Source organism: Oryzias latipes, chromosome 12, assembly GCF_053564925.1.
Source record: "Oryzias latipes strain Hd-rR chromosome 12, Olatipes_Hd-rR_3.1".
Classification (NCBI taxonomy): Eukaryota; Metazoa; Chordata; class Actinopteri; order Beloniformes; family Adrianichthyidae; genus Oryzias; species Oryzias latipes.
This window is the reverse complement of record NC_136248.1, coordinates 18638564-18663335: the sequence shown is the minus strand read 5'-3', so window position 1 is coordinate 18663335 and position 24772 is coordinate 18638564. Positions and strand designations below refer to the sequence as shown.

General features: G+C 41.8%; 2 protein-coding genes across 2 annotated transcripts in view; both read right to left on the bottom strand.

Moving 5' to 3' along the window:
* Window positions 1-15751: 15751 nt before the first annotated feature.
* LOC111948383 (putative phospholipid-transporting ATPase IM) lies at window positions 15752-24602 on the bottom strand. The gene is made up of 6 exons (XM_078956443.1): window positions 24593-24602; window positions 24264-24487; window positions 23249-23332; window positions 22883-23128; window positions 17636-17756; window positions 15752-16972 (listed from the first exon to the last, which is right to left on the bottom strand). Exons 1-6 carry the CDS (start codon window positions 24600-24602, stop codon window positions 16791-16793), a joined length of 867 nt encoding a protein of 288 aa, XP_078812569.1. The 3' UTR covers window positions 15752-16790.
* LOC144996391 (phospholipid-transporting ATPase ID-like) overlaps window positions 24350-24772 on the bottom strand; it is a 46348-nt gene continuing 45925 nt past the window's right edge. The window contains exons 14-15 of the mRNA XM_078955843.1: window positions 24593-24771; window positions 24350-24487 (exon numbers count right to left, since the gene is read on the bottom strand). Of these exons, the coding sequence (XP_078811969.1) occupies window positions 24649-24771 (123 nt within the window). The 3' untranslated portion in view covers window positions 24350-24487; window positions 24593-24648. The remainder of the gene's footprint in view (window positions 24488-24592; window position 24772) is intronic.

The following is a 24772-nucleotide window of genomic DNA, read 5'->3' as shown; positions in this document are numbered from 1 at the left end:
AACAAAATTAAGTACTTTGACATTATACTGCATTTGAGTCTGAGATTCAGGTATTTGGAGTTGCCTTTGATTCTTTGAAATTCAGCTTAAAGCTTAGTGCATACAGTTTCATCATCAATGCATTCATGAAATATCTTGCTGTCCATACTACTAATTCCACCCATTACTCCATCTAACATATTCCTATCTATTCCTGCCATGTCTTCCACATCTCTGACATGCTTCAGTCTCTCTTCAGTGACGGTGTCGGATTTATGATCATCGCGGTGAAAAACCACCAGGGGGCGCGCTGATCTGTGTGTCAGTTTAAATATATCTGCGTAAAATGTAATAATAACCCACTGGCTTGTTCCTTTGTTGTTGCTGTTTAACATTGTTTTGTATTGAATTGTTACATTCTATAATGTTTGGGGAAAAAAAGTAGAGTGAGCTTAGATTAGATGCAAAACAAACACATGTAGTAGCTCACTTTGTAAAATCATCACACACACACACCCCACACACTCACACACAAATATTTATCTTTGCATAATAAGGAAACATGTATCTACCTGAAGTATAGGAAGCAACAGAAAGTACACTTTAGAAAGCCTGGTGAACTGCATGAACAGATTAAGAGGCAGGAAGGTAATGACATTGTATTTGGATGTCTTGATGGCCTTTCTCTAAGGAAGCGGAGAGAAAAAAAAGGATTGGCATCAAAGTAAAAGAGGAAACAACATGTCAGTATAATGAAATAACAGGCTGAAATGTCTGTCATTTGCCCATAGGAGACGCTCCTTCTCTGAGAGATACAAAAATTCTGCAACAAAAGTGAAAACATGTTTATAAACAGCATGGCAATTAAATCATTGCTGCAACATTTTATGTAGGTTTTGTTGTTTGTACAATTATTAACTTACAATTGATGACACATTATTAGCTACTAAAGTCTCAATTTGAGGTTTGGATCCAGCAAAAATGAGATTTGGATCCAGCAAAACTCACCTTGTATTTTCTCTCCACATGTTACACTTGAAAAGCACATTTGTTTAATAGAGATAATGAGGAAATTACATTTTCCCCGTACTTATTGTAAAGAAAACTGTTATATTCAATTGTTTCTTACTGTAGACATTTGTGTTCTAATGAAAATTGTGTTTTTGGTGTTTTTAACATGTTTTTGTAGCGTTTCTCCAATGATGGAGGACTTATTTGAAGAAATTTAAGCTTAAAATTGCATTTCTGAGCTTTTTTAATTTATTTAAAAAGCTGTGAATCAGGATCAGGCAAAAAAATACAGTTTGAAAAATAACTTATTTGTAAGTAGAAAATACTCTGGACGTGCCAAAACAGAGGAAGAGGAGACAGGGTAGCGCCACACCAACACTCCGACCCACAACTCAAAGGCAAATTGTGATTAAACCACTGCTGCTCTGCAGAAACTATGTCCTAGAAAACAACACAGGATTGATTATTTTTAGCTGAAAACAGCATAATCATAGACTAGTCTATGCTTGATTGAATCTACATTCAAATTCCTTCTCTGCTAAAACATCTTGAGATACATCAATGTCTATTGGTGCTGTAACATCACATGTCTCATTTGGTGTTGCTGGTAGATCATGAATGAACTCCGCTCTTAAATCTTTCAATACGCAACCACTACACCGCGCTGATGCAGCTCAGACGAAAAAACCCGCAATTTTCACATTTTCAAGAGTTCACCGCACGGACAGCAGAGTGCAATATGAAAGCACCTTTAGGGCTCCAGACTAACTTTTTTCACTAGGAGCACTGTGGCCCCCAACTGAAAATTTTAGGGGCACAACCAGAAAATTTAGGGGCGCATAACGTAAATCAACATACAAACCAAACCTACTCATTTCCACTGTATTACTAATAATGTTTGAAATTCAGTGTCACATTTTATACTGCACTTTTGAAGATGCAACAACAAGGTAAACTGACAGCACCATCGCTGTCATGACAGTACAAATAGTAAAGAAAAGAGATGGAAATTTATCTTGGTGACACCAAACAAGTGCAGCCAAGATGCACAATAAGCGTGTTTGAGATCACCCAGGTGGACAAAACGCTGTGCAGATCACCTGGTGTGAGACATATATTTTTGTTTTTGCTCCAACATCACCTGTCCATCATCACAAAAATATCGCGAGAAAGGGGTGGGAGCAAGGGCCAAACCTACCCGAACACAGCTGGAAATTTAGTACTGTACTGACTGAAAGCTGCCCTACAGACTACAAAACAATGCATTATGGGACATGTGTCCTGATGGTTTTTGTACTTGAGTGATTAATTAAAATAATTTAAAATACCAGTTGATTAAAAAAAGGCTACATACATTAGAAAACATTAAAATCAATATAAAATATATAATAACAGATCATACTGAGGGAGAGAGGCAGATTAAAACTACATTGAATGTGAAGTACAACTCCAATTTCCTGTTGTCCTTCAGTGTTGCTGCAGATTCGCCTTCATCTCACGGACCTCCCCGGATCGCCGCCCTCCAGGCGAGGTCATCCGGTTCATCTCAAACACGTCTATCATTGCATTTTCCCCACATATTTTCAGTGCGTCTAAGGCTAATCTTGTTGTTGCTCGCACGTGTTTAATGTTCAAGCCACGTTAGCTGTCAGGCATGTAGGTGTGGTGTCATGATCAGAACACGAAGCGGACCCAAGTGCTGGAACCCAGAAGGAAAAAACAGGTGAATGGTTGGTAAGTAGGATTTATTTTACTGATCCAGACAGGGCAGTGAGCAGACGTGATAGTAGATGTGGAGGGTAGCTGGCGTAACTGACGAGGAGCGTGGCATAGGCTCTTGAGGGAGGCGAGGCTGGAGCTCTTGACGAGTGGCGTGGCTGGAGTTCTTGAGGAGGCTGAGACTGTGGATCTTGAGACAGGAAGGCGTCAGCCTGGAGATAGAGACAGCCGCTGCTCTAGGTGGTGTTGATTCAGGACTCTCGTGGCTTGAGATTAACCTGAGGCAGAGGAGACAAGGTTCAATTAGCAAGGTACAAGATTAGGGGAGCCAGACGTGAATCACAACGTGACTAAGCACCATCAGGTTTAACGGACTGGCGATGAATGCTGGAGCTGGGTCTCCTTATGAAGAGCAGAGGCTTGATGAGAAGATAGGTTGCAGCTGAGAGTCAGGAGCAGAGCAGAGCTGGGAAGGGGAGGAGTCAGGCCGAGGCACCATGACAGTACCCCCCCCTCAACGACCGCCTCCAGGCGGTCCCGGACGCCGATCAGGGTGGGCACGATAGAAGTCCGTGATGAGGGAAGGGTCGAGGATGAGGGAACGGGAGACCCAGGAGCGTTCCTCGGGACCGTACCCTTCCCAATCCACCACATACTGGTGACCACGGCCACGACGACGAACATCCAAGATGCGAGACACATCGAACGCCGGAGCACCACCGATGATACGGGCGGGCGGAGGGGAGACGGATGGCGGGCACAACGGGCTGTCCAGAACAGGCTTAAGATGAGAAACATGGAACGTGGGGTGTACCTTGAGGGCCGGAGGGAGGCGAAGACGGACGCAGGAAGGATTGATGATGCGGTCGATGACGTAAGGACCGATAAATCTGGGAGCCAGCTTGCGAGAAGTAGCCTGTAGAGGAATGTTTTTAGAGGAAAGCCACACCTTCTGTCCAACCTGATACGTGGGCCCCACAACCCTGTGGCGATTGGCAGCACGGCAGTTGCTCTCCTTAGTTCGAAGTAGAGCAGCCCTGGTCTGGGTCCACACGCGTTGGCAGCGCTGGAGATGGTGTTGCACCGAGGGCACTGCCAAATCCAGCTCTTGAGAAGGGAATAGAGGCGGAGAGTAACCAAGAGAGGCTTCAAAAGGGGAGATCCCCGTGGCAGATGAAGTGTGGGAGTTATGTGCATATTCAATCCAAACTAGATACTTGGCCCAGTCAGCAGGGTTCTGAGCTGCCAGGCAGCGAAGAGCCGCCACAAGCTCCTGATTTACCCGTTCTGCTTGGCCATTAGATTGGGGGTGGTAACCGGAGGAAAGGCTGGCAGTGGCGCCCAGAGCTGAACAGAAAGCCTTCCATACTTGGGATACGAACTGAGGGCCCCTGTCGGAGACGATGTCGGCGGGTATCCCATGGTGACGAAAAACATGGTGGACTAGGATGTCAGCGGTCTCGGTGGCAGTAGGTAGCTGGGGAAGTGGCACAAACTGAGCCGCTTTTGAGAACCGATCGATGATAGTAAAAATAACTGTATTGCCTAGAGAGGGGGGTAAACCGGTAACAAAATCCACAGCAATGTGGGACCAGGGTCTGTGAGGAGTGGGCAATGGGTGAAGTAGGCCTGAAGGAGGAGAGTTAGATGATTTGGACCTAGCACAAGTGGTGCAAGCGGCAACGTACTCACGCACATCCCTCTCCATGGTGGGCCAGCAGAATCTTTTCCGGATTATATTGAGTGTGCGGAAAACCCCTCCATGGCAGGCGATACGAGAGTTGTGACCCCATGAGAGAACGTCGGATCTGAGAGAGGTGGGAACGTAGAGGACACCGTCAGGACAGGGATCATGGTTAGGCTCCTCACCTTGGGCATTCTTGACGCGGTTCTCAATGTCCCAAATGAGATTCCCCACGATGCAGGTAGGAGGGATGATCATGGTAGCAGCAGAGGCGTTGTCAGGGCTGAATTTCCGGGAAAGTGCGTCAGGTTTGGTGTTTCGGCTGCCTGGTCTGTAAGTAAGCTTGACGAGAATTTAACCTCTTGGCAGATCTTAAGTAGGCCAGGTTTTTGTGATCGGTCCACACAATGAAAGGTTGGCTAGCTCCCTCCAGCCAATGACGCCACTCCTCCAGCGCCAACTTTATTGCCAGCAGCTCGCGGTTTCCTACGTCATGGTTACGTTCTGCTGGAGAAAGTTTCCGGAAGAAGTAGGCGCAGGGTTTGAGTTTTCCTGAAGTGTTTTCTCTTTGTGAGAGAACCGCACCAACACCAGTGTCCGAAGCATCAACCTCAACAATAAATTGTCTTGAGGGGTCAGGTTGGATGAGAATAGGAGCTGTGACAAACAGAGACTTGAGAGAGTCAAAAGCGGTCTGGGCCTCAGAACTCCATTTATAGGGCTTGGAGATGGAGGTTAATTGAGTGAGGGGTGCCGCAATGCTGCTGTAGTTTCTTATGAATCTGCGATAAAAGTTGGCAAAACCCAGAAATTGTTGTAACTTTTTGCGGGTTTCAGGAGGTTCCCACTGAGAGACCGCTTCGAGTTTAGCTGGGTCTGGACGGATACTGCCTGACTCAAGAATATACCCGAGGAACTGGATAGAGGAGGCATGGAACTGACATTTCTCAGCCTTAACAAAAAGCTGGTTTTCAAGGAGTCGGGAAAGGACTTTGCGAACGTGGTTTTCATGCTGAATGGGGTCCTGAGAGAAAATCAAAATATCGTCGAGATAAACGAAGACGAACCGGTTAATGAAATCCCGGAGGACGTCGTTGACGAGCCTCTGGAAAACCGCGGGGGCGTTAGTGAGGCCGAAGGGCATGACCAGGTATTCGTAGTGGCCCAGGGGAGTATTAAATGCGGTTTTCCACTCATCGCCCTCCTTCACGCGGACTAGGTGGTAGGCGTTGCGAAGGTCGAGTTTGGAGAAGATGTGAGCGCCTTGAACGGAGTCGAATACAGAACTAATAAGAGGGAGGGAGTATTTATCTTTGATAGTAATTTGGTTGAGCTCACGATAATCGATACAAGGTCGTAAGGTTTTGTCCTTTTTCTCAACGAAGAAAAAACCTGCACCAACCGGAGAGGAAGACGGGCGAATATGACCGAACGAAAGTGCCTCATGGATGTAAAACTCCATGGCAGCTTTCTCTGGACCTGATAGGTTGAACAAGTGACCTTTGGGCAAGGTCGCCCCCTGGAGGAGTTCTATGGCGCAATCATAAGGCCTATGAGGTGGCAGGGAATTAGCCTTAGACTTGCTAAAGACCGCTTTGAAATCATGATAACAGGCGGGTACTGACTTGAGGTCAATGTTTTCCGAAATTATGGTGGCAGCGGGCGGCATAGCAGGTATAGCGGACTGGAGGCAGTTAGCAAGACAGAAAGCACTCCAAGTTATAACGCGCTGGTGCACCCAGTCAAACTGGGGATTGTGGGTTTTAAGCCAGGAGTAGCCTAATACTACAGGATTTTGCGGAGCGTGAGTAACAAAAAATTGGATGTATTCGTGGTGATTACCAGACGAAATGAGTTGAAGGGGCTTAGTACGATGGGTGATAAACGAGAGGTGTTGACCCCCCAAACCGGCAGCTTTTATGGGGGTGTCTAAGGGTTCCGTGGGCAACGAGAGGGATTTAACCAGATCAAGATCAATAAGGCTTTGTTCGGCCCCCGAATCAACCAGAGCATGAGTTTCAGTAACAACGGTTCCAAAACATAACTTGACAGGGATGTAAAAAAAATCCTTAGAAGTGGGAGCGACAAACTTACCCGCCCGCGGCCTGTCATCTAGCGGGGGGTTCGGGAGTTTAAACGGAGCGGACACTGGGAAACCTGATGGCCGTGATTACCGCAGTAGAAACACAACCCCTCATCTCTACGTTTCTGCCGCTCTTCTGCAGACAGCTTGGAATGGCCGACCTGCATAGGCTCCACTGGGGGTTCGCGTGGTCTGAGTGGAGAAAAATCAGCAAGGTGGACTGGGAACTGAGACAGATTAGCGGATGGCTGTTTACGAGGTAACGAGTTACGTTCATGATTACGTTCTCTGAGACGGGTGTCGGAACGTAAAGCGGCGGAAACTAGGTCTTCAAATGATGAAGCTTTAGGCTGTGAGCACAAATGATCTTTTATGTTTTCATTTAAGGACTGATAAAAAATACCTCTAAGCGCCGGGTCAGACCATCCAGCCTCCACTGCTAGGATCCGGAAATCAATCACATGGTCGCTGACAGATCGATTGCGTTGCTTGAGGCTCAGCAAACGTCTGGTGGCTTCTTCCTGCTTTCTAGGCTGATCAAAAACGAGTCGAAACTCACCAATGAATCTTTCGAAGGGGAGGTGGGAGATGGGATTGGCCGCCAGGAAGGCTTGGGCCCACTGCAGCGCTTTACTCCTGAGGGCATTGACAATGAGCGTAATTTTGCAGTGGTCCGAGTGGTAGAAACGGGGGGCCTGCTGGAAGAGGAGTTGACACTGCAATAAGAAACCCCCGCATGCCTCTACATCACCATGAAATGGCTCAGGCTGTAATCTGTAGTTTTCCGGGGCCGAGGCGGAAACAGAAGCAGTCAGGTCGGTGGGAGACGGAAGTGGGGCTGGAGCTGCGGAGCTGGATTGTTGTCTAGTTAATTCTAACAGGGTCTGTGTCATGCTATCCAGACGCCGAAATAAATCCTGCTGGGCGGAGGCCATTTGGGTCAATGTGTCGGCTTGACGTCCTAGCATGATGCCCTGCTGGTGAACTGCCAGACGGAGTCCTTCTGGGTCAGCTGGGTCGGGGTGATGGCCAGTCCGTTCTGTCATGATCAGAACACGAAGCGGACCCAAGTGCTGGAACCCAGAAGGAAAAAACAGGTGAATGGTTGGTAAGTAGGATTTATTTTACTGATCCAGACAGGGCAGTGAGCAGACGTGATAGTAGATGTGGAGGGTAGCTGGCGTAACTGACGAGGAGCGTGGCATAGGCTCTTGAGGGAGGCGAGGCTGGAGCTCTTGACGAGTGGCGTGGCTGGAGTTCTTGAGGAGGCTGAGACTGTGGATCTTGAGACAGGAAGGCGTCAGCCTGGAGATAGAGACAGCCGCTGCTCTAGGTGGTGTTGATTCAGGACTCTCGTGGCTTGAGATTAACCTGAGGCAGAGGAGACAAGGTTCAATTAGCAAGGTACAAGATTAGGGGAGCCAGACGTGAATCACAACGTGACTAAGCACCATCAGGTTTAACGGACTGGCGATGAATGCTGGAGCTGGGTCTCCTTATGAAGAGCAGAGGCTTGATGAGAAGATAGGTTGCAGCTGAGAGTCAGGAGCAGAGCAGAGCTGGGAGGGGGAGGAGTCAGGCCGAGGCACCATGACATGTGGGACATTTATTCTCCTCAGCTGATCCGACTCCCGCGGGAGCGGTGTGCTGCCGTAACAGCCGTGCATAAACCGTTTGATGCGCCGCCGCGCCCTTAACCGTAACCAAAACCTAAACCTTCCTCTGGGTCTGTGCGGCCATGAGTCATTTACCGCACTGTGATTGGTTGGTTGGTTGGTTAGCTCCGCGTACAACATTGTAAAATTGTCATTCATACAGACTGGCTGGACGCATTAACAATAAACTTTCATATTAAGGCGGGGGCCGCATAATATCATCTTGGGGGCTGCAAATAGCCCGCGGGCCGTGAGTTTGAGACCCCTGCTTTAGACTCTGGCACTGGTACACTAGCCGCAGGTCGGCAAACGAATCAATAGTTCGCTTGCTCATAGCTCAGACGCACATATCAGGTTGTGATGATATTTGTCTCCGTTTTACTCCCACAGATGTTGACGCGAGCTTGATTATCTCTAGGCCCCTCCCCCTCCATGCATTTTAGCCACTTACAGTGGCTTTCCCTGTTCTTCTCACACGCATTGGCCGCCTCACAGACTGGCATCACTCAATGAAACGCGAGTGTGTGCTCGTGTTTCATGAGTATGTGCGCGAGTTTGTGTGTCTGCTTTCGTGCGTGTGCGCTCACGTCTCATTGATTATTTCATTGATTATTGACGTGCCCTTTCCATATTTAATGTATAAAAAATACGGAGGGTGGGGGAGGCAGATTTACTGGTAGCACATGTGCGACTGGATGTAAAATTCAGTCGCACACTCTCAAATTTTGGTCGCAAAATGCGACCATTTGGTCGCAGTCTGGAGCCCTGACCTTAAAATGTACCAAAAAGACAGACAAGGAGGCTTTTGACTGGAAATATGAAATTTCTGATAGCTAGGTCACTAGCAAGTCTGCATTGCAGGCAGAGGGAAGATAGCCACCCTCTTTAAATTTGACATTCATATGTTAAAAATAAAATTGTGAACTTGCCTTTTAACTCCTTGAAGTCCTTTTTATGAGTTTAAATCTCATACAGAAAAGTATAGTGCTATGGCACACTTCCAACGTGAAGAAAATGGACGTTTTGTGATTTCATATCATGCGGTTGTGCAGGCACGGGTTGACAGTTTGGCAAAAATGAAACTTTAAAGTCCCCCCCCCAATTTATTGAAATATCTTCACAAAAAATGTTTATGTATAAAATATAAAAATCTTTCAGCATAAATTTAATTTGCAGGCAATTAACAATCTGGACTTTAGATTAGTAACCATTCTGTAACAGACATAGAAATGTTATCCATAAAAGGATTTGAGTTTGAGTAAATTTCAATGAGTAATACAGTTTGACTTCCTTTTTAAAGCACAGAAAATTTGGCCAATTCTTTTTCCATTTAAAAGAAAATATATATTTTCCCAAACTCAGGAGGATGTTTACTAATTTTGTTGTCTCTTCTGACAAATTACTGTTATATAGCAAAATATCTCATGTGAATTGTATGAGATTCATTTTCAGACGAAGCTAGTTATGAAAATCATGCTGGAAACTTTAAGTCACTGGCTATGAAAAAATAGGCGTTGGATTGTTTCTGGAGCTGTATGACAGAAATCACATGGATTAACCTGTAAGCCAAATCTACTCCTAAACGTCTCTGCTGCTGGGTAATAATTGTTTATAATTTTAAAACTGCATTTCTTTATTCTTAAGGACTAGGGGCTATTTTATGACTTTCCATTGTTGAGCACCCAATGTGACAGGTCAGTTATTTTATATTTAACTTTTCTATTAAATTCATGATATAATTCATCTTTAAAGGATTTGTTTAGATATTTATGGCCCGCAGCAGTCATAGACTGCAAGGACCATTTTGTAACTGCTACAAGGGTCGAACACTCAAAAAGGTCCAAAACGTCAAAAAACCGCGTCAAAACACCCAAACCCCAAAAATGGGGTCAAAAGTCGCCCAAAGCACACAACGACACAACAATTGTGTAACGCACCAAAAATACACGCACAACACCAACGCAAAAACGTAAAAATTGTAATCGCAAAAATGACGACAAAAACACAAAAAAGCTCAAAAAAGCCCTCAAAGGACGGGTTTCAAGCCAAAAAGAAATGCCCAGCCTGTAGTAAACGACAGGCCGCATTTAAATACATAGGCCACCTGACTGCAAAAACTTCTATATTGTTTCTGCTTTGTTTCATTTTTATTTATTTTTTATTCTTCTTCTTTCTTTCTTCCACTTTGAGTGAAAATATACGCCACATACCCGAAAACTCACCAAAATTGGCACACACCTAGGATAAATTGAAAATTAATTTTCAGCAAAGGGAACGTCCGTCCGTCCCCCTCCGTCGCCACCCCCCCACGACGATGACATCACGGCGAGTGTTCCCACAAAAAAAATGAATGGGCCGAAAATCGCTTATGGGGCCAAAAAAAATATTTTGAAATATAGTTACGAAAACAAAACACGTGTGTTGGAGATATCCCAAAGAAGTTATGAAATCATTATGGGATGGCCACACGACCTAGGGCTTGGGGGCCATTTTGTTGTGAACTCAGAGAAATGGCGATTTTCGTGTTTTTTTGACAATATGGGAAAACGACACTTTTGTTTGAGCGATTTTCACGAAATCGCACACACATGCCAAGACCTTGACTCTACAATAACCAAAGAAGTTTTGTTGACCTTTGACCTTGGCAAGGGGCGGCCATCTTGAATTTTCATAAAAAAGCACCTTCAGTGATTCATCCAGTCCTGACTTGGCTTCTTCTGCTGGTCAGCTACTGACGCATAGAGCACCGAGCGCCCTCTGCTGGCAAAATTAGGTATTGGCCAAAACCGTTTTTAAACACAAACTGACATTTTAAGTAGTTCTAACAGTGATGTGACTGATTATTTCAGAGATCAAAATGAAATTAAATGGGGGGCATCTGTTTTAATGAATTTTTAAATCACACAGTGCCACACAAGGGGCCATTCCTCATTCCTGAGGGCTCTCGTCTGTGTGCTGGTAACTGCGTTTGTCAACAGGACAATGCTGCAGTTCACAACACCAAGAGAATAGTTTCACCCCTTTGGACCAGCCTGCATGTTCTCCTGTTCTAAAGCCCATTGAGATCATTTGGGGATGGATGGTAAGGGAAGTTTACAAAATAAGACATCAATTCTAGACAGTGGATGCCCTTAATGAAGCCATCTTCACCACTTCCCAGAAGCCTTTTAGAAATACTCACATCAAGCATGCCAAAATTAATTTTTGAGAATGGTGGAGCTACTCATTACTAAGAGTTTTCTTTGGACCCTTTCATTTCTGTTTTGAGTTTTTTGTGCCAAACCTTTGATCAGCTGATGAACAGACTATTTCAGTTAAGCTGTTTTAATTAGTTTAGTCGGCTCAAAACTTTACAAGCAAATTTCTCATCTGGCCTTAAGATTTTGATCAGGAGTGCAGATACAGCCTATATTTCTTTAACTTTTCAAAATGAATTGCAGGTTTTTAATGAGCTTGACATGGAGACTCATCTGGAGTGTGCTTATGACCATCTGGAGATCTTTGATGGAAAAGATGATCGCACTACAACCCTTGGCCGCTTCTGTGGCACAAAAAAAACTGCTGCAGTTGTATCCAGCAGCAACAAAATGTTCCTGCACTTTTTATCTGACAACTCTGTTCAAAAGAGGGGATTTGAAACATCATATAGGGCAGGTGTCTCCTTCCTCAGGCTCCAGAAGACGTTTACTCAGCTGGAGATGCCATTGTCTTAAAGTTTCACTCTGACGACAGCATCAGTAGGAAAGGCTTTCACGCACGATACACCAGCACAAAGTTCCAGGATACTTTACATGCAAGCAAGTGACGCTCTGATCCAAAATGGAGACTTAAAGCCTAGAATTAGGGGGAACACACCCTTTTCCAGGCACAGAGTATATGCATGGGTTGCTACCACAAATACCGACCTACATTCTTCACATTCGTTAGACTGAGGGAGAGGTTGCAGAAAAATGACATCTGTATTTCTCTTCACTTTGTAAATGTTTTTTTGTATTACTTTATTTTTATTAATTTTTGTTACATGTAAACAAAATACAAACCACAACCACAATCAAAAACAAGAGTCAAATCTAGGTGCTTCTTGTGTCTATTTGTTGTAAAGTGTCCATTTTTCCCATTTTCGGTGCAACTGTGCCTCTTGCAGTCTCAGCCTGTATGTTATTTTTTCCGTTGAATAGATGTTGTTAATTGTTGAAGTCCATTGTTCCTTTGATGGGATCGACGTAGTGCCCCAGTTCCTGGTCAATGATTTTTTAGCGGCTAGTGACATAACTTTAAATAAGTATTTGTCACTTTGGTGGACAGAATTTCCTGAGAACATATACAAATAGAACAGTTCTGGTTGCAGAGGAATTGTATATCCCAGCACTTTGCTTGTTGTATCACACACCATCTTCCAAAAACCTGTTACATTCGAACATTTCCAAAATACATGAGAATGGCCAACATTCACTTTTCCACATCCACGCCAACAGCTCTGATTTGTTTTTAACTGTTTGTTCTTCAGTTTCGGTGTTATAAAAAATCTTATAAGGTTCTTCCAGGCAAACTCTCTCCATGTTCGTGATCCAGTGGTGGTATGGTGGTGTCTCCACATGTCCAACCAATCATGCTCAGTTATCTGTATGTTAAATTCTTTTTCCCAGTTACATTTAACTTTTACAGTTGTGTTTTTGTCATACTCCATTAGAGATTTATATAGCATACTAATCACTTTAGAATTGCTGTCTTTATATGCCTTTATTATTGTCTGAATGATCCCACCCTCATCCCCAGAAGAGCCACTTTGTATATCAATCTTATGGTAATTTCTTATTTGCAAGTATCTAAAAAAATCCAGATTTACAAGGTGAAATTGTTTAGCCAAATTCTCAAAACTCTCCAGCTGTCCAACCTTCTTTTCTAATAAGCACCATGCTGTTATTCCTTTTGTAGTCCAATATTTAAAAGTAGGGTCATATTCTGCTGGTTTAAATTGCCTGTCATATGCTACCCATTTTAGTTTTTTTTGCACTATTTAGGATTTTTGCAGTAGTTTGAACCATACAGTTATGGGATCTAGATGCTTTTTCTTTGTTTCATACAGATCTTTATCTCCCATAATGTTTTGAATGGGTTCTTGTAAAGTTTTATATTCTATATTTTTCCATTTTCCGTTATACTCGGGATTACACCAGCAATATAAGTATCGTAGTTGTGAAGCCATATAGTATTCTCTCAGCTTTGGAAGTGCCATACCTCATTTATTCTTTGGAAGCTGGAGAGTGCCGTATTTTATTCTAGATTTTTTATTGTCCCATATGAATCTGGTTATTATTTTGTCCCATGTTGTAAATTGCTTGTTAGAGACCTGTGTTGGTAGAGCTTGAAAGAGAAATAGAAACCGGGGCAAAATGTTCATTTTCACTATTTCAATTCTAGAGCTGAAATCTAGTGGCAGTGTTGACCATTTTTCAATGTCTTTTTGTATCTTTTCTTGTACTACTGAATAATTTTTACTGTTCATATTTTGAAAATCTTGTGTTATTTCCACACCTAAATATTTAATACTTTTCAAATTCCAGTTGAATTTAAAGTTGTCTCTAATGTATTCAGATGGAACATAATTGAATTTTAAAATTTTAGTTTTGAGAATATTTATTTTATATCCAGATAAATGTTCAAATGTTTCCAATATTTCCATAAAGTGAGGAATTGATGTTTCTGGTTGTTCGAGGTACGCTATTAAATCATCAGCAAACAATCCTATTTTATGTTTGACTCCATTCAGTGAAACTCCTTTAATTTCAGTTTTTTTTCGAATTGCCTGCGCCAGAGGCTCAATAAAAAGAGCAAACAGAGTCGGGGAGAGTCCACAGCCCTGCCTTGTGGATCTTTCCAATTTGAATGTTCCAGTTAAATTCCCGTTTATTTTAATTCTAGCCGTTGGTTGTGAATAAATTGTTTTTATTATTTCAACCGATTTGTTATTAAATCCCATTTTTTCTAACACTAGGAACAAAAATTTCCAATTAACGCAGTCAAAAGCTTTTTCTGCGTCGATGCTTATGAGAACTGTACTTCTATGTTCTCTTTGGGCTCTTTCAGTTATATGCAAGGTTCTCCTGATGTTATCATGTGTCTGACGACCCTTTATGAATCCCGTCTGGTCCTCATCGATAAGGTCAGGAAGAAATGTATTTATCCTATTACAAATTATAGATGTATAGATTTTGTAATCTATGTTTAGTACTGATATAGGTCACTTTGTAAATGTTTACTTCAAGAGGAACATTTCTAGTGTTCTCTTAACTAGTAATGAGGTTAATGAATACATTCACTGTCATGATATAAAATATATAAATTGATCTAGAGTTTGCTGTGGCTTCTATTCGATAAATCCCCGGTCTTACTTTTTACTCTTTGATAGTGGGGTCTATCTAAAAAAATACATTTGATGCGGTCTGTGATGCAAATGTGCAGTGATTAGAATCAAAATTGAGCATTGCACAATTTTTTTCTTTTGTTTGTGGAATCATAAAAGGCTTATAACTCATTATTTCCCTGCAATTGTACAATCTGTTTGCCTTAAGCGAGTATTTTAAATACCTAATGAATTAAGGCTAATGACTGCTTAAAACTAACCAAAGATAAATTTAATAACCATGTCTCCAATTATTGAGTCTTTTCCTGAAAAAGAGATATAAAATAAGCACAAAAAACATTTACTGGTACATTCATGTAATCAACCGTCTTATGCACAAATACACAAAAGGCAAAGCATTAATCACAATACTTTTATAGTTTAAGGACTTCCCATTGGATGGAAATTTGTGCAAATATCTTCATCTTCAGTTTTTATTTTTAAACTACATTAACTTTCAAAACTTTTAGGCGGTCTGGACAATAATAGAAGTCACTAAGCTCCACCCACTGAGCTAGATGCTTGCATGGCAGTTTTAGACATTTGAAATGCAATTTCGTTCAGAAGAAAACCAGAGTATTAGTGTGAATCTTAATGTGCTAAGTGCATAACCTCTTAAGACCCAGGCCAATACACCCACAGGGCACAGTTAAGCGGTATTAACTACTGTGGTAATATAACCCAAAATGTGAGGTCCATGGATATGGACGCCATGGTTAAATGTGTAATACAGTACCACTTGACAAATGAGCTTTAAAAAATGACTCCATTCTTTTTTTCCCTGTCAGTCGCATCACCAACATTTATATTAAAAAGAAAAAACAAAAGATGGCTAAACTTTTGTAGTTTTTCTTTTAGACAAACCTATTGGTCTTTCATTTTTATACCCTATTTTTTTTGTGTGTGTTTGAAATTCCAAATACCAGAAACAACTCAAAAAGCATGCTGGTGTGTTAAGTTGATAAGGATTTGCTGAAAGTGCTCTGAAAATCTCTTATGTAGATTTTTATTGTTTGGGTCAAGCTTTGTTTAGGCAAATGTAGCAGACTAACTATTTCTGGGAATTTTCTTTAAAAATCAGTTTGAAAATACTCGTGGGCACCTAATTTCTTCCTTTTTTGATGCATTGAGTGTATTTGTTGTCTTGTGTTCCACCAATTATGCAAAAAAAATGGTGGCCTGGACTGACATGCTTTGGAAACTCTTCACTGTTGGGATACAAGAGGATAAAACAGTTTATTAACTTTTACATTTTTTTGACATAAAAACAACAAACACAAGGCTAAAACAGTATTGTGCAAACATGAATCTTCCATTCAAAATGCAACAGGCTTTTTATCCACGAGGGAAAACAAAAAACCATCATGTCATAGGAGTAAAAAGATCAAAACGTCACAGTTCCTTTCACAGAAAAAAACCCCAATCTGATTCTCTATTTTCTTTGGCTAGTGGTGATCATGCGTTATATGTATGTCAAACAGTTATTTACATCACTCAGTGGAAAATATTTCCTCATCCACAACATTGATTGCACATTTACTCTGCGTCTGCCAAGCAGCTGTTTTTGCTCTGCTCAGACCAACAATGAGCGGCTGCCCCACATTCCACAGTTTTTTCCAGCTGACCGGTCACTGGCAGAGTGCTGTTTTGGGAGGGAACTGAATACAGCAGAAAAAGTCAAAAACAGCATTGGATAAAATGTGAACACTGGAACAAAAATGTTTTCTTCATTAAACATCTTTCCTTAATCACTGAAATCAGACTTTGAACCAGCAAACAAACACGTCACAGATTCTTTAAGGTCGTCATATTGAGATGAGTGCTGCAAGGCTTTGGACACACACTCCTTCATCACTGTCTTTAGATTTTTGGCAGGAAAACTTTCAGAGGCTCATTTTCGTGCACTTTGTCCAGGAAGCCTAGGTTGAAGTAGGGGTACAGAGTCTCTGTGAACGTCTCCCTGAAGGTGTACAGGTGTGTCATGCTTTTTTCCTCTTCAAAATTGGAGGTAAAATTCAGCAGAGTTTGAGTTATTTTAGAATCGCCATTAACTTTCAACGGAAATAAGCGGATACCTGTCGATTTTCATGCCCAGGAACTGTTTGGATGTAACCAGGTCACCGTAGCCAGGAGAATGGGAAAAGGCATAGCTGGAACGTCTCCTGGCACTGGTGACCTGGCAACATGGCACAACTAGTGGCTCTCCGTCCCTGTTCATCTTAGTTTGGGCCTTAAAGAAAGAGGAAAGGCCATGAGTTAAGATAACATAGAAAAGTTAATCATGGTTTGTGTCGATGGTTTTCTTGCCTCTTCATTGATTGTTGAATAATATTGTGTTAATATAACGTGTAAAAAGATGACTGGAAGTATGCACAGTAGACAGGACAGGAAAATGCCCAGCCAGATGTAAAATTGACTGAGGCAGTTTCTTGCTGTTCCTGAAAGAAAAAATAAAGATAGTTTGAAAAAGAGCGGGCTGTATACACTCATTACTAGTAATAATGTAACTTAAAACATATCATATTTCCTCTTCTTGCGTTTATAAATTCATAGAAAAGAAACTTAAAAATGTACACCTTATGGAAATCATTTAAAAATGCTAGATGATGTGTGTGATGATTTTTGTTTTAAACTCTTAGTGGTTCCAGGCATTTTTAAGCTTGTTTGCTTGATTTCCATCTTTTTAGTACTACCCCAGCTTCTTTTATTCCATATATTTTTTATCATAGTTCACAATGACTATAATAAACTTTAAACTGTCCCAAAAATTAAAATGACGAGTGGCAAATGTTGTCATTTTTTAATGGAAAATTCATGATAATAAAGATCAAACAGTTTCTATTCTTAATAACAAGATAGCAAAAATGTAGACAAAATAAAAATGTATAAATCCAAAAACAAGTCAAAACCATGAGAGCATGTCTGAAAATCCAGGCAAATCATCAATAAACTGCAAACAAAGTTGCAAGGATTTATTCCTAGAGTTTTTATCATAATGCTTTTACATAAGTCTCCACCTCTACAGCTTTTCTACCTGAAATTGTTGTAATTGTTTTTACTCATTTTATCCAACTATGCAACGTGTTTTAGGCAAAACTCACCCAGGAACTGAAACATGGTGGGAAAGCTGCCCAAGATGAATGTTGCTGCAAAATAGGCAACAGAGCTGCCCCACAAAAAAATGTGGTTTAGCCATGTCCAGTTCCTGATTTCCAAACACATCTGAAAAACACAAATATGAATAGTTTATACCAGTATACTGCAACCTGACCTCCATTGTGGCTATAATGAAAATGGCCAATGATTTAAAAAAGAAAAAAAAAGGTTAGTCAGTTACTTGAGACAGAATGTAATTTATTTTGAAAGAAACCTTTATGTGCTTTTGTCTAAAGTAAAATAAATTAAAACAGTTATATATAGGAAAAATATACAGCAAGGATTTAATCATTGTAAACATTTAAAGCTACATTTTATGAATGAATGGCTTAATGGCTACAAAAACATTTTTTTAAATAATAGTAAAGAGGTTCATCTAAAGAAAACAGCTGAAGGTGCTATACATAAAAACAAAGAAGAATGCAAAAACACCAATCCCCACTCATTCAAAAAAATAATGAAATAAGCCCCTCATCGTAAAATCCACAAAAACAAACAAGTAAAAGAGAAATTACTTAAGTAAAAAAAAGCTGAGGAAGAGAGAACCCAGAAGGCGCCGTCCGCCCTGTCCTCCTGTTGGCGGGGGTGTCAGCATAAACACAAACACCCCAGCAAAGGGTGAGAAAACAATCATAAAAAGTCTAAAATGTATAAAAATTAATAGAAAACTTAAAATATAAAAACAGCTAAACTATGAACGTGAGAATAAGTTACTGCATAAAAAGTGCATAAAAAATTCTAAAATACCTGAAATATAAATAAGAATTAGTTAACACATTAAGACAACTTGACTAAAAATCAATTAAACAAATAAATATGTGATAAAATATCATAAAACATAAGAATACAAATTCTAGATTCACATAAGAAATCTAATTAAAAGCTGAATTAAATAGACGCTTCTTTAATATATATATATATATATATATATATATATATATATATATATATATATATATATATATATATATACGGAAATGGACTAGATGTGAGAACAAGGTTCTGTTAGAATTCTACTACTCAAGTAATCAAGTAAATGGATGCTTCGAAACCCAGAATCACGGCTAACTGCCAAACAACTGGTAGCCCAATGCTTGAACATCCACAAGCGGCAACTCCTATCACAACTTGAGATTGAAGCGCTACAATACAATGGCAATACCACGGGAGAGCTAGAACAGCAGGTCAGAGAGGAGGCTATACCACACTCCCACCCTGAGATTGGGTACACAGCCCCAATAACCACAGTTACACTGAGCAAGGCAGCAACTGAACTGAAAGACAAGATTACGTCTAGAATGAACACTAGGCAACCCCGACACCAGCTACAACGGTTAAGTGATGTACCACCTTAAAGTCTACTGGAAACTGTGAATGAAGCATTGAGGGCAATTCCTCCAACAACCATCACAGAAAACCAATGAACTGGTTTACACTTCAGCAGCAGTGACCCTTCAGATGCTTGGCTATAAGAGTAGCCATCGGAGAAAAACAATACCCACCATGGAAGCAACGGTTAGAGGCCAAAATCAAGGCAACTCGGAATGATGTGAGTAAGCTGACAGAGGCTCAAAGAGGTACAATGAAAAAGCAAGTACCTAAGAGATACAGCCAGATGCCCATACCTGAAGCACTGGAAACTGCCAAACAAAGGCTCCTAGCCTTGAGGAGCTGCCTAAAGAGGTACACAAGAGACCATGAAGCCAGATGGATAAACAGGCTGTTCGCAACTCAACCTGTGAAAGCGTATGCTCAGTGGCAGGGTCAAAACAGCCGAGCAGACCCACCAAGGCTAGAAACTGAACAGTACTGGAAAAGTATATGGGAGAAAGAGACAACACATAACAGAAATGCCCAGTGGCTGGTCTCTCTGAGAAAAGAACATAGCAACCTCCCTGAACAGAATCCAGTAACCATCACAGTGGCAGACATCCAAGAAAGAGTCTCAGGTATGAAAAACTGGACAGCACTGGGCCCTGACATGATACATGCCTACTGGTTAAAGAAACTTACCACACTTCACGAGCGCCTGGCAGCACAAATGAACCAGCTGCTAAGAGATGGGACTCACCCCGAATGGCTAACGGTAGGGAAAACGATCCTGATCCAGAAGGATCCCTCAAAGGGTGCAGTCCCATCCAACTACTGGCCAATAACCTGTCTCTCCACAACATGGAAGCTCATGTCAGGCATCATTGCAACCAAGATAAATAGGCACATGGATAAATTCATGAGTAACACACAGAAGGGCATTGGTAGAGACTCCAGAGGAGCCAAACACCAACTCCTGGTTGACAGAACAGTCGCTCAAGACTGCAGGTCACGACACACCAACCTGTGCTAAGCCTGGATTGATCACAAGAAGGCCTATGACTCAATGCCACACACATGGATCACTGAATGCTTGGAGCTGTACAACATCAACAGGAGTCTAAGAGCTTTCATAGGAAACTCAATGAAGCTGTGGAAAACCACCCTTGAAGCCAATGGGAAGCCAATTACACAAGTGTCCATCAAATGTGGGATACAGTAAACCCTTCTTTTTCGCGGAGGTTACGTTTCAAAAAGAACCCGTGATAGGCAAAATCTGTGAAGTAGAAACCTTTATTATTTTTTTACTATTATTATACAATTAAATACTCTATTATAAATTGAATAGAAAGAACAAACCATTTTACAGGCTCAAGCATTTGTTTCACAAATAAAAGTACTTTAGAAACGTCTTTTTTTCAACAAATAACTTCTGCACTGTACTGTCAAATAATAATTTTAATCAATGTGAATAGAAGGCTTCAAATTGCGGAGATTATCCCCGCCCACCGCGACCCGAGTAATAGGATTAAACGGGAGAACATTTAAAATGATTATGAAAAAAAAATACAAAGTACAGTCGGACAAATAGTGACTCAGGTGTATTTCACTTCTCTTCAGACTAAGCCGCTGCATCCTGACTCCGCTCTGCAGTGTTTTCTTCTTTTGTAGCCCGCGATGCAGCTGTGTTTGTTCGGGAGAAGAACACAGTGATAGGCAGTTCAGTTGTTGTCGCTCTCTTTTCTGCTTTGCAAAAATATCCTTATACACCGACATGCCACCATCAAGAGAAATGTCACCAACGTGATGTAAATTTTGCGAGCTGTTTTACGCACGTGCACATATTAAACTGCAATGTTATTGACGCACAGGTAGAGAAGAAGCGGAGTGACTTTTTAGCCAATCAGAATTCAGAACACAATGCACGATACAAATCCGTGAAGTAGCGAAACCGTGAGAAGTAAACCGCGTTATAGCAAGGGATCATTGTATACCAAGGTGATGCTCTGTCCCCACTGCTGTTCTGCATAGGTCTGAACCCCCTCAGCCAAATAATCAACGAGACTGGCTATGGATACAGACTCAGAAATGGGGCCAACATCAGTCACCTGCTCTACATGGATGACATCAAGCTATATGCTAAGAGCAAGCGTGACATTGACTCCCTGATCCACACCACCAGGATCTACAGTACTGACATTGGGATGTCATTCGGGCTCGAGAAATGCAGCCGGATGGTTACAAAAAGAGGCAAGGTAGTCCACACAGGAGGGGTCTCACTCCCAGAAGGAACAATAGTAGACGTTGAGGACAGTTACAAGTACATTGGGATTCCGCAGGCAAATGGCAACCTGGAGCAGGCAACAAGGAAAGCTGCAAAAGCTAATTACTTTCAACGAGTAAGGCAAGTCCTGAGAAGCCAGCTCAATGGCAAAAATAAGACCCCGGCAATAAACAGCTATGCACTGCCAGTTATCAGATACCCTGCAGGAATAATAAGATGGCCAAAGGAAGAGATACAGACCACGGATGTGAAACACGAAAGCTCCTCACCATGCATTGAGGGTTCCATCCCAAGGAAGGAGGCAGAGGACTAGTGAGCGTAAAAAGCCACTATCCAGGATGAAACATCTAAGATGCATGAGTACATCAAGCTCAAGGCCCCAACTGACAGTGTGCTCAGTGTATGTCTCAGACAATGGAGAGCAGAGGATACAGAGGACAGATCCTCATGGGAGGACAAACCCCTGCATGGGATGGACCACCGGACCATAACTGAAGTGGCTGATATCAAGAAGTCCTATCAATGGCTTGAAAGGGCTGGCCTACTGGATAGCAACGAAGCGCTCATCCTGGCAGCCCAGGAACCAGCCCTGAGCACCAGAGCAATAGAGGCTCAGATCTACCACACCAGACAAGACCCAAGGTGTAGGATGTGCAAAGAGGCGCCAGAAACAATCCAGCACATAACTGCAGGGTGTAAGATGCTGGCAGGGAAAGCATACACGGAGCGCCACAATCAAGTGGCTGGAATAATATACAGGAACATGTGTGCAGACTATGGACTGGAAACCCTAAGGTCAAAATGGGAAACACCTCTGAAGGTAGTAGAGAATGAGAGGGCAAAGATCCTGTGAGACTTCCAGATCCAGACTGATAGGATGGTAATGGCGAACCAACCAGACATTGTAGTGGTGGACAAAGAACAGAGGAAAGCCGTTGTGGTGGATGTGGCAGTGCCAAGCGATGGGAACAACAGGAAGAAGGAACATGAGAAACTGGAGAAATACCAGGGACTCAGAGCAGAACTGGAGAAAGCCTGGAAAGTGAAGGTGACAGTGGTCCCGGTGGTAATTGGAGCACTCGGGGCAGTAACCCCCAAGCTGGAGGAGTGGGTACAACAGATACCTGGAAAGACCTCAAACCTCTCAGTCCAGAAAAGCGCAGTGCTAGGAACAGCTAAGATACTGCGCAGGACCCTCAAGCTCCCAGGTAAGATACTGCACAGGACCCTCAAGCTCCCAGGCCTCCGGTAGAGGACCCGAGCTTGGAGGAGAAACCACCCGCGGAGGGTGAGAGGGGCCTTTTATATATACGGACCAAACCAAAAGTTTGGACACACCTTCTCATTCAGAGGGTTTTCTTTATTTTTTTTTACTATGAATATTGTAGTCACACTGAAGTCATCAAAACTGTGAATTAACACATGTGGAGTTACATACATAACAAAAGTGTGAATCAACTGTAAATATGTCATATTGTGTCATATATATATATATCTCAAAACTAGGTCAAATGATCATAGGTGGTTTCAATTCTGGTATAAGTATAACCACAGTTTGTTTCTTTTACTTTGTGGATGTTGTGTCTGAATTTCTTACCTGTGCATTCATCACAATGATCAGACAGGTCTGCACAAAGAGAGCAAAAGACTGATAGTCTGCAATCTCTCTGCCATCCTGTCTGACTGTGTCGTACAAGGCCCCATATGGGATGAAGAACACAATGATGGAATAGTACATGCTTTGCATCACACAAAACAAAAATGAAATCCAATTTGAATGATGGTTCAGCTGGCCTTGGGTGTAGAGCTTTGGACTATGTAAGCTCTGATGCTCTTCAACGTCCTGCACAAATGGAGAGGAAGAAGGAAAAATGACAAAATGAGGATTTAAAAAAAGAAACTGATTTTGGTCAAGAAAAGTTTTTCACTGTGGATATTTTGGAGTTTTCCTCTTTTTGCACACCTGATCAAAGAGGCCCAGGGCAAGTACGGGAAGGGATGTATAGAGTAGGTTGTAGCATGTGCTGAACCAGTCATCATACACAGGCTAAAAAAACAATGTTGGTTAGATCAATCTTGATAATTATAGCAAATTTAAAGTGTGTGGGGAAAAATCTTAAACCTATGAGAGACCATATGAGCCATTTGTCACACAAACTCTATTGTACAAATATACTATTAAAGTCTACTACAATTACTATTATACTCTTACACAAATACTATCCAACTTCCTTCGCACACACACCCACACCCACACCCACACACATGCTATCAAACTCAAACACAATATCAAACTCATACATAGACACTACCATATGCATTCACACATTCTGTCATAGTCTTACTTCAAATGTGAATGTTATCAAAGGAACAATGACCACATGTGTGACATCATAACCTAAAAGAAAGTTTTACAGAAGTTTAATTGAAACCCTTACATTTGTTTTGTGATGGACTGAAAAAACCAACGAAACTCGCATTAATCTCAGCTGTGGAATATGCCAGCATCAACTCAGTCCATTTAGATATTTAACCTCTTGATATCTGAGCTTCTATTTAAGCTAACTTTACACATGCAGTCACAGAGCCCTATTTAAGCAGAATTTACTACTACAGTGACATAATACAAAAAGTGATGCGAATGCCAGGTCTGATAAACCAGATCTGCCTAATCTTGATCTTTCTAGCAACAGTAATACTAAGTACCACAACATACTGCTTTCCAAAGTTTTTAGATGTACTTCAAATGTCTTCCTCAAAATCTCCAATGGCTTGGCCTCTGTTAGTCAGAAGGTATTGTATTTTCAGAGAAAAATTGAGCAAATATCCAATCTGAATCTCCTGTGACTAACTTAAAAAAGACAAAAATACATAAAAAAATAAAGCTTTGAAATGTGAGTTTTGGCTAAATATGATAAAATATTTGCACATGTCCTATAGTATTTTTTGCAGTATTCTTTTTGATTATTGCCCCGTACCTGTGCAGTTAAGCCGCAAAAGTGTGCATAGCACAGGTGCACAAACGTGAATGTAAAGTTCTTCAGAAGAAAATATCTAAGGAACTTGCACATCCGATGGTAGGACCATCGCCCGTGCACCAGCAGGAGGCGTTGGAGGTCTCTGAACTGGCCAATAGAGTAGTCGCTGGAGAGGACTGCCTGCATCCCCTCCTGGCCACTTATGCCCACACCAATGTGAGCAGCTAGAAGACAGAGAAAAAAGAAAAATATGCAAAACATTTCAGAGTAGGTTGTACCTAGAGCAGTGCAACTATTATTTTGTACATCAGTGATTTAATTAAACTTACTTTTGATCATGCTCACATCGTTGGCTCCATCTCCAACAGCCAGTGTGACTGCCGGCTTATATTTTTTTTATCAATTTCACCACTTGGCCTCTTTGGAGAGGAGTGACCCTGCAGCAAATTACTGCGTGGCAGATGCAGGCTGTTCTCAGGAGCTCCAGCTCCTCCTCCAATGCAAATGCC